General features: G+C 70.1%; 1 protein-coding gene across 1 annotated transcript in view; it reads left to right on the forward strand.

The window, feature by feature from the left end:
* Positions 1-4,099: 4,099 nt before the first annotated feature.
* Positions 4,100-10,000, forward strand: part of LOC130266743 (collagen alpha-1(I) chain-like) — a 6,859-nt gene continuing 958 nt past the window's right edge. The window contains exons 1-3 of the mRNA XM_056516007.1: positions 4,100-4,106; positions 6,929-7,078; positions 8,559-8,728. Of these exons, the coding sequence (XP_056371982.1) occupies positions 4,100-4,106; positions 6,929-7,078; positions 8,559-8,728 (327 nt within the window). The remainder of the gene's footprint in view (positions 4,107-6,928; positions 7,079-8,558; positions 8,729-10,000) is intronic.

The following is a 10,000-nucleotide window of genomic DNA, read 5'->3' on the forward strand; positions in this document are numbered from 1 at the left end:
TTCCTGGGACAACAGAAAAAAGGTCAAAAAGAAAAAGCACGCTACGCGTCGCACGACCCGTGCTAGCCACGGGGGTCACGGGCCACGGGGATGGTCGCGGGCCACAGGTCGGGGCGAGACGTGAAACTCACTCCCCCCCCCTGAAACCGCATCCATCACCGGCAGGCATCTCTCCTCTCTCTCGCCGCCTCCTGCCTTCACCACCTTTCGCTTTTCGTGGCCCGCGACCCTTCGTCGTCAGCACGCTTCTCGGTGCCGCGGCTTAAGGCCGCGTGAGAAAAAAAAGGAAAAGGCCGGGCGGGCAGCCCCCACACTCCGCCACACCTGCCTGGAAAAGCAGAGCCGTCTGTAAACCCAGCCCCCTCAACCGGCAAGCCGGGGCAGGCCGGACACCGCAGGCCGCCCGGGCACGGTGGCTCGGTCGCACCAGCCAAGGACCGAGATGGGGCGAGGCGCCGCCGCCTCGCCCGCAACATCGCCGGGGGGACTCTCTCGGGTTTTGGCCCGCTGCTAGGGGCGCGGTCACAGCCACCGCGGCCGGGCCGCCGCCCCTGAAAAATTCAGCCCGCTAGGCGGGTCCCCGGCTTAGGGCCGAGGAAGGGGGAGGGATGCCTTCAACAACGCGGCGGGGGGCCGGGGTGCCGCCAACCCCGGCCCGCAACTCCACGGGGCGACTCCCGTCACCGAGCCCCTCAAGGCAAGCCGGCGAAGCCGAGGCGAGGCCGCGCGACCCCAACTGCAACGTTCCCCCGGGCAAGCCCTTCCGCAACGCGGGCACACTCTCTCTGGCAAAACAGGTCGGGAGCGGGGAACGAGGCGCAGCCACCTCGGCAAACCGAGCGAGCCATCCTCGGGGCTCTCGGGGAAGGGGCCGGGGAAACTCGGCAGGCTCAGCACAACCCCGGCCGCGTCCAGCCCCGGCTGCCGGCAACCGCGCACCACGCCGGCAGCCAAAAACATGCCGCACCCGCCGCCGCCGAGCGGGCCGGCCCCGGCTTAAGGCCGGGAGGATAAAGGGACGAGGCGCCGCCGCCTCGCCCGCCACCATCGCCGGAGGAGCGTCCGCCCGCTTCCCCCCTTCCCGAAAGGGCACGAGGCGCCGCCGCCTCGCCCGCCACCATCGCCGGAGGAGCGGCCGCCCGCTTCCCCCCTTCCCGAAAAGGCACGAGGGCGCCGCCCCTTCGCCCGCCACCATCGCCGGAGGAGCGGCCGCCCGCTTCCCCCCTTCCCGAAAAGGCACGAGGCGCCGCCGCCTCGCTCGCCACCATCGCCGGAGGAGCGGCCGCCCGCTTCCCCCCTTCCCGAAAAGGCACGAGGGCGCCGCCCCTTCGCCCGCCACCATCGCCGGAGGAGCGGCCGCCCGCTTCCCCCCTTCCCGAAAAGGCACGAGGCGCCGCCGCCTCGCTCGCCACCATCGCCGGAGGAGCGGCCGCCCGCTTCCCCCCTTCCCGAAAAGGCACGAGGCGCCGCCGCCTCGCTCGCCACCATCGCCGGAGGAGCGGCCGCCCGCTTCCCCCCCTTCCCGAAAAGGCACGAGGCGCCGCCGCCTCGCTCGCCACCATCGCCGGAGGAGCGGCCGCCCGCTTCCCCCCTTTCCCGAAAAGGCACGAGGCGCCGCCGCCTCGCTCGCCACCATCGCCGGAGGAGCGGCCGCCCGCTTCCCCCCTTCCCGAAAAGGCACGAGGCGCCGCCGCCTCGCTCACCACCATCGCCGGAGGAGCGAGCGGGTGCCCGCTCCTCCCTTCACGAAACCGGCAGCAGCCCGGTCGGAGCGGGACACGCTCGCGGGGCTTCTCGCTCTCTTCCCCGCCTCACCTCGCCTGGGCCGGGGAGCAGCTCACATCGGAGCTCGGCTCAAAATCTGTCCCAGCACACTGGGTAGTACGGGAACAAAGCCGCGCGGCTTCGGCTAACGTCGGCGGTAACTTTCGGATGCCCTCGGGACGACACACGCGGCCGCCCACCTCCGCCTCGGACACAGGCACGGGCCAAGCCTGCGGGGATGCGACCCGTAACTCGCTCCCATAATACGGAGAAAAGGGCCCCAGGCCGCGGACGCGCCCAATAGAACGTAGCGTCCCTGACCGAGGGGGCGCGGCGAAGCACGCCGCCTCCTACGATGAGGCAACTGGAGGCAGCCGAAAACAGCGACCCCTTGGAGCACTTCCAGGCCGACAGAGACAACAGGTCTACCCGGGTAGACCTGTTGTCCGCCGGCCCTCCCGGAGCCAACAGGTCTACCCGGGTAGACCTGGTGTCCGCGGCCGATCCCGGGTAGACCTGTTGTCCGCCGGCCCTCCCGGAGCCAACAGGTCTACCCGGGTAGACCTGGTGGCCCCGGCCGTCCCGGAGCCGGGTAGACCTGGTGTCCGCGGCCGATCCCGGGTAGACCTGTTGTCCGCCGGCCCTCCCGGAGCCAACAGGTCTACCCGGGTAGACCTGGTGGCCCCGGCCGTCCCGGAGCCGGGTAGACCTGGTGTCCGCGGCCGATCCCGGGTAGACCTGTTGTCCGCCGGCCCTCCCGGAGCCAACAGGTCTACCCGGGTAGACCTGGTGCCCCCGGCCGTCCCGGAGCAGGGTAGACCTGGTGTCCGCGCCCGATCCCGGGTAGACCTGTTGTCCGCCGGCCCTCCCGGAGCCAACAGGTCTACCCGGGTAGACCTGGTGTCCGCGGCCGATGCCGGGTAGACCTGGTGTCCCCCGGCCGTCCCGGAGCCGGGTAGACCTGGTGTCCGCGGCCGATCCCGGGTAGACCTGTTGTCCGCCGGCCCTCCCGGAGCCAACAGGTCTACCCGGGTAGACCTGGTGGCCCCGGCCGTCCCGGAGCCGGGTAGACCTGGTGTCCGCGGCCGATCCCGGGTAGACCTGTTGTCCGCCGGCCCTCCCGGAGCCAACAGGTCTACCCGGGTAGACCTGGTGGCCCCGGCCGTCCCGGAGCCGGGTAGACCTGGTGTCCGCGGCCGATCCAGGGTAGACCTGTTGTCCGCCGGCCCTCCCGGAGCCAACAGGTCTACCCGGGTAGACCTGGTGGCCCCGGCCGTCCCGGAGCCGGGTAGACCTGGTGTCCGCGGCCGATGCCGGGTAGACCTGTTGTCCGCCGGCCCTCCCGGAGCCAACAGGTCTACCCGGGTAGACCTGGTGCACCCGGCCGTCCCGGAGCCGGGTAGACCTGGTGTCCGCGGCCGATCCCGGGTAGACCTGTTGTCCGCCGGCCCTCCCGGAGCCAACAGGTCTACCCGGGTAGACCTGGTGGCCCCGGCCGTCCCGGAGCCGGGTAGACCTGGTGTCCGCGGCCGATCCCGGGTAGACCTGTTGTCCGCCGGCCCTCCCGGAGCCGGGTAGACCTGGTGGCCCCGGCCGATCCCGGGTAGACCTGGTGTCCGCGGCCGATCCCGGGTAGACCTGTTGTCCGCCGGCCCTCCCGGAGCCAACAGGTCTACCCGGGTAGACCTGGTGGCCGCCGGCCGTCCCGGAGGCCCCTGCCGTACCCGGGTAGACCTGGTGTCCGCGGCCGATCCCGGGTAGACCTGTTGTCCGCCGGCCCTCCCGGAGCCAACAGGTCTACCCGGTTAGACCTGGTGTCCGCGGCCGATGCCGGGTAGACCTGGTGACCCCCGGCCGTCCCGGAGCCGGGTAGACCTGGTGTCCGCGGCCGATCCCGGGTAGACCTGTTGTCCGCCGGCCCTCCCGGAGCCAACAGGTCTACCCGGGTAGACCTGGTGCCCCCGGCCGTCCCGGAGCCGGGTAGACCTGGTGTCCGCGGCCGATCCCGGGTAGACCTGTTGTCCGCCGGCCCTCCCGGAGCCAACAGGTCTACCCGGGTAGACCTGGTGGCCCCGGCCGTCCCGGAGCCGGGTAGACCTGGTGTCCGCGGCCGAACCCGGGTTGACCTGTTGTCCGCCGGCCCTCCCGGAGCCAACAGGTCTACCCGGGTAGACCTGGTGGCCCCGGCCGTCCCGGAGCCGGGTAGACCTGGTGTCCGCGGCCGAACCCGGGTTGACATGTTGTCCGCCGGCCCTCCCGGAGCCAACAGGTCTACCCGGGTAGACCTGGTGCCCCCGGCCGTCCCGGAGCCGGGTAGACCTGGTGTCCGCGGCCGATGCCGGGTAGACCTGGTGTCCCCCGGCCGTCCTGGAGCCGGGTAGACCTGGTGTCCGCGGACGATCTCGGGTAGACCTGGTGTCCGCCGGCCGTCCGGTAGTCATCAGGTCTACCCGGGTAGACCTGGTGTCCGCGGACGATGCCGGGTAGACCTGTTGTCCGCCGGCCGTCGCGGAGTCAACAGGTCTACCCGGGTAGACCTGGTGACCGCGGCCTATCCCGGGTAGACCTGTTGTCCGCCGGCCCTCCCGGAGCCAACAGGTCTACCCGGGTAGACCTGGTGTCCGCGGCCGATCCCGGGTAGACCTGGTGTCCCCCGGCCGTCCCGGAGCCGGGTAGACCTGGTATCCGCGGACGATCTCGGGTAGACCTGTTGTCCGCCGGCCCTCCCGGAGCCAACAGGTCTACCCGGGTAGACCTGGTGTCCGCGGACGATCCCGGGTAGACCTGGTGTCCGCCGGGCGTCCCGGAGGAAACAGGTCTACCCGGGTAGACCTGGTGTCCGCCGGCCGTCCCGGAGGCAAGAGGTCTACCCGGGTAGACCTGGTGTCCGCCGGCCGTCCCGGAGCCAACAGGTCTACCCGGGTAGACCTGGTGTCCGCGGCCGATCTCGGGTAGACCTGGTGTCCGCCGGCCGTCCCGGAGGCAACAGGTCTACCCGGGTAGACCTGGTGTCCGCCGGCCCTCCCGGAGGCAACAGGTCTACCCGGGTAGACCTGGTGTCCGCCGGCCCTCCCGGAGCAAACAGGTCTACCCGGGTAGACCTGGTGTCCGCGGCCGATCTCGGGTAGACCTGGTGTCCGCCGGCCCTCCCGGAGCCAACAGGTCTACCCGGGTAGACCTGGTGTCCGCGGCCGAACTCGGGTAGACCTGGTGTCCGCCGGCCCTCCCGGAGCCAACAGGTCTACCCGGGTAGACCTGGTGTCCGCGGCCGATCCCGCCTAGACCCGGCGCCCTCCGGCCTCCCCAGAGCGGGGTAGACCTGCTTTCCCCCAGCCGCTCCCGGCTAGACCCGGCCTCCGCCGGCCGCCCCGGAGCGGGGTAGACCTGCTTTCCCCCAGCCGCTCCCGGCTAGACCCGGCCTCCGCCGGCCGCCCCGGAGCGGGGTAGACCTGCTTTCCCCCAGCCGCTCCCGGCTAGACCCGGCCTCCGCCGGCCGCCCCGGAGCGGGGTAGACCTGCTTTCCCCCAGCCGCTCCCGGCTAGACCCGGCCTCCGCCGGCCGCCCCGGAGCGGGGTAGACCTGCTTTCCCCCAGCCGCTCCCGGCTAGACACGGCCACCGCCGGCCGTTGTCACCGGCCGCTCCCGGGTCGACCCGTTGTCCGCCGGCCCTCCCGGCGGCAACAGGTCTACCCGGGTAGACCTGGTGTCCGCGGCCGATCTCGGGTAGACCTGGTGTCCGCCGGTAGCCCCGGAGCCAACAGGTCTACCCGGGTAGACCTGGTGTCCGCGGCCGATCCCGGGTAGACCTGGTGTCCGCCGGCCCTCCCGGAGCCAACAGGTCTACCCGGGTAGACCTGGTGTCCGCCTGCCGTCCCGGAGCCAACAGGTCTACCCGGGTAGACCTGGTGTCCGCGGCCGATGCCGGGTAGACCTGGTGTCCGCCGGTAGCCCCGGAGCCAACAGGTCTACCCGGGTAGACCTGTTGTCCGCCGGCCGTCCGGTAGTCATCAGGTCTACCCGGGTAGACCTGGTGTCCTCGGCCGATCCCGGGTAGACCTGGTGTCCGCCGGCCCTCCCGGAGCCAACAGGTCTACCCGGGTAGACCTGGTGTCCGCGGCCGATCTCGGGTAGACCTGGTGTCCGGCGGTAGCCCCGGAGCCAACAGGTCTACCCGGGTAGACCTGCTGTCCGCGGCCGATGCCGGGTAGACCTGTTGTCCGCCGGCCCTCCCGGAGCCAACAGGTCTACCCAGGTAGACCTGGTGTCCGCCGGCCGTCCCGGAGGCAACAGGTCTACCCGGGTAGACCTGTTGTCCGCCGGCCCTCCCGGAGGCAACAGGTCTACCCGGGTAGACCTGGTGTCCGCCGGCCCTCCCGGAGCCAACAGGTCTACCCAGGTAGACCTGGTGTCCGCCGGCCGTCCCGGAGGCAACAGGTCTACCCGGGTAGACCTGGTGTCCGCCGGCCGTCCCGGAGGCAACAGGTCTACCCGGGTAGACCTGTTGTCCGCCGGCCGTCCGGTAGTCATCAGGTCTACCCGGGTAGACCTGGTGTCCGCGGCCGATCCCGGGTAGACCTGGTGTCCGCCGGCCCTCCCGGAGCCAACAGGTCTACCCGGGTAGACCTGGTGTCCGCGGCCGATCTCGGGTAGACCTGGTGTCCGCCGGTAGCCCCGGAGCCAACAGGTCTACCCGGGTAGACCTGCTGTCCGCGGCCGATGCCGGGTAGACCTGTTGTCCGCCGGCCCTCCCGGAGCCAACAGGTCTACCCGGGTAGACCTGGTGTCCGCGGCCGATCTCGGGTAGACCTGGTGTCCGCCTGCCGTCCCGGAGCCAACAGGTCTACCCGGGTAGACCTGCTGTCCGCGGCCGATGCCGGGTAGACCTGTTGTCCGCCGGCCCTCCCGGAGCCAACAGGTCTACCCGGGTAGACCTGGTGTCCGCGGCCGATCTCGGGTAGACCTGGTGTCCGCCGGTAGCCCCGGAGCCAACAGGTCTACCCGGGTAGACCTGGTGTCCGCGGCCGATCCCGCCTAGACCCGGCGCCCTCCGGCCTCCCCGGAGCGGGGTAGACCTGGTGTCCGCGGTCGATCCCGCCTAGACCCGGCCTCCGCCGGCCGCCCCAGAGCGGGGTAGACCTGCTTTCCCCCTGCCGCTCCCGGCTAGGCCCGGCCACCGCCGGCCCTTTTCAGCGGCCGCTCCCGGGTCGACCTGTGTTCCTCCAGCCGCCCCAGAGCGGGGTAGACCTGTTCTCCCGGCGACCGCCCGCCCGCCCTCGCAGCGCCAACCCCGGGGGCGGCTGGCAGACCCCCCCCGGTCGGCCCCTATGCAGGATAGGCGTGGCATCCTCGTACTATCCGGCAGCCGGGAGAAGCCCACAGCCCCATACCACCTCGGGGTCGGATGGCTTTCTAGCATCCCTGTCTCTCCCGGCAAACCAGATTTCAAGACCAAGAAATATTTTCGACAACGCTTTATTTTGTTCTTGTTCTTGTTTTTTTGTTTTTTTTTTGTGTTTTTTTTTTTTTACTGTACTTCACTTCACTTTATTCCCCCCCCCCCCCCCCCCTTTTTCTTTGCTTTTACTTTTTCTTCACTTTTCCTTTCTTTTCCTATTGTTTTTGAATGAATGCCTCTTTTATTTGCTTGGAACAGAAAACTTTCAGGAAAAAAATAAATTCTCGGCAAATCTTATTTGTTTTTATTTTTGCACCCAGAGTGCTCCCAGCCGAACTGACGGGCAGCCTGTGCCCTGTGCTCCTCCTGCTGACACTCTGACCCGTCCATACGGCCTCCCCAAAACGCCCCCCCTCCCTCCCTCCCTCCCACACACACACACACACACACACACACACACAGAGACACAGAGACACACAGACACACAGACACACAGACACACACACAAAGCCACCAGCCCTCCGTCCGCATTCACACAGAGAGACAAACACAGCGACAGAGACGCAGACGCAGACAGAGACACAGAGAGGCACACACACACACACACACACACATACACACACACACAGAGAGACAGCCCCCCACCCTCTCTCGTGCCCGCACCCCTTCCCTGATCCTGCCCCCCACCCCGCCTGTCTTTCCCGCCCAGCCATTGACACTTGGGAGCTCCCCGCCCCCGCCCACTTTCCGGTTGGGGGCGCCCCACCCAGCGGCCTCCCCGGCGCCAGTTTCAAACTTTTCCCGCCCAGGTTCCCAACGGCCAGTCACACAGCGGCAGCGGCAGCGGCGGCAGGGAGAGGAAAGGGGCTCCTGCCCAGGCGAGCAGGCTGAGAGCCGGCTGCAGAAGCAGGGACAGCGGCGGGCTGCGAGCGGTGGCAGGAGGATTGGCGCGGTCTGTTCCTTCTCAATGAAACTTTCTGTTCAGCTCTCTCGGAGCTTTTTTGGTCTGCTGGCGGTTCTTCCCTCTCGTCCCCGGCCCCGGTCAAGCCTGGGGCAGGGCGGCAGCGCGGCGGGCGGCTGAGGGAGCGGGCGATGCGGAAGTGAGTCCGGGAGGCGGGCTGCCGTGTATTCGGGCACAGGGAGGGGGCGCGAGAGCACTGCCGGCTCCTCTCGCGGAGCGGCTGGGGAAGCGGGCTGCGGGCAGGCTGTCAGTGGAGCCGGCGGGGCCTGGCCGGGGCAGGGGCAGTGGCCGCTGGGCTGCGGAGGCGGCAGGGCCGGCGGCTTAGGCCGGGAGCCGAAGTCGGCCGCCTTGCCGTGGCGGCTTTCGGGGAGGGGGAAGAGCAGGGCTCAGCAGGAGTGTGAGCGGGGTGCGTGTGCACGGGGGCTGTGGGACGTGCAGGCCGCCTGCCGAAGGGGGGCTCGGCGGGCGGGCCGGGGCTCGGCGGCCGCTCGCCCGACGGACGAGAGGCGGCGCCGCCGCTCAGCGGGAAGGGGGGCGGACGGCAGCAGGTCTACCCCGCCGATAGCCGCCAGAGACGAAGACGCGCAGGCGGCAACAGGTCTACCCCGGCAGGGATCCAAGCGAGCGGCGGGCAACAGGTCTACCCCGGCAGGCACCCAGGTAAGCGGCGGGCAACAGGTCTACCCCGGCAGGGATCCCAGCGAGCGGCGGGCAACAGGTCTACCCCGGCAGGCACCCAGGTAAGCGGCGGGCAACAGGTCTACCCCGGCAGGGATCCCAGCGAGCGGCGGGCAACAGGTCTACTCCGGCAGGCACCCAGGTAAGCGGCGGGCAACAGGTCTACCCCGGCAGGGATCCCAGCGAGCGGCGGGCAACAGGTCTACCCCGGCAGGCACCCAGGCAAGCGAGGGGCAACAGGTCTACCCCGGCAGGGATCCCAGCGAGCGGCGGGCAACAGGTCTACCCCGGCAGGCACCCAGGTAAGCGGCGGGCAACAGGTCTACCCCGGCAGTGATCCCAGCGAGCGGCGGGCAACAGGTCTACCCCGGCAGGCACCCAGGTAAGCGGCGGGCAACAGGTCTACCCCGGCAGGGATCCCAGCGAGCGGCGGGCAACAGGTCTACCCCGGCAGGCACCCAGGTAAGCGGCGGGCAACAGGTCTACCCCGGCAGGGATCCCAGCGAGCGGCGGGCAACAGGTCTACTCCGGCAGGCACCCAGGTAAGCGAGCGGGCAACAGGTCTACCCCGGCAGGGATCCCAGCGAGCGGCGGGCAACAGGTCTACCCCGGCAGGCACCCAGGTAAGCGAGGGGCAACAGGTCTACCCCGGCAGGGATCCCGGCGAGCGGCGGGCAACAGGTCTACCCCGGCAGGCACCCAGGTAAGCGGCGGGCAACAGGTCTACCCCGGCAGTGATCCCAGCGAGCGGCGGGCAACAGGTCTACCCCGGCAGGCACCCAGGTAAGCGGCGGGCAACAGGTCTACCCCGGCAGGGATCCCGGCGAGCGGCGGGCAACAGGTCTACCCCGGCAGGCACCCAGGTAAGCGGCGGGCAACAGGTCTACCCCGGCAGGGATCCCAGCGAGCGGCGGGCAACAGGTCTACCCCGGCAGGCACCCAGGCAAGCGAGGGGCAACAGGTCTACCCCGGCAGGGATCCCAGCGAGCGGCGGGCAACAGGTCTACCCCGGCAGGCACCCAGGTAAGCGGCGGGCAACAGGTCTACCCCGGCAGGGATCCCGGCGAGCGGCGGGCAACAGGTCTACCCCGGCAGGCACCCAGGTAAGCGGCGGGCAACAGGTCTACCCCGGCAGGGATCCCAGCGAGCGGCGGGCAACAGGTCTACCCCGGCAGGCACCCAGGTAAGCGGCGGGCAACAGG

This window comes from Oenanthe melanoleuca, unplaced genomic scaffold (genome assembly GCF_029582105.1).
Source record: "Oenanthe melanoleuca isolate GR-GAL-2019-014 unplaced genomic scaffold, OMel1.0 S185, whole genome shotgun sequence".
Taxonomy (NCBI): Eukaryota; Metazoa; Chordata; class Aves; order Passeriformes; family Muscicapidae; genus Oenanthe; species Oenanthe melanoleuca.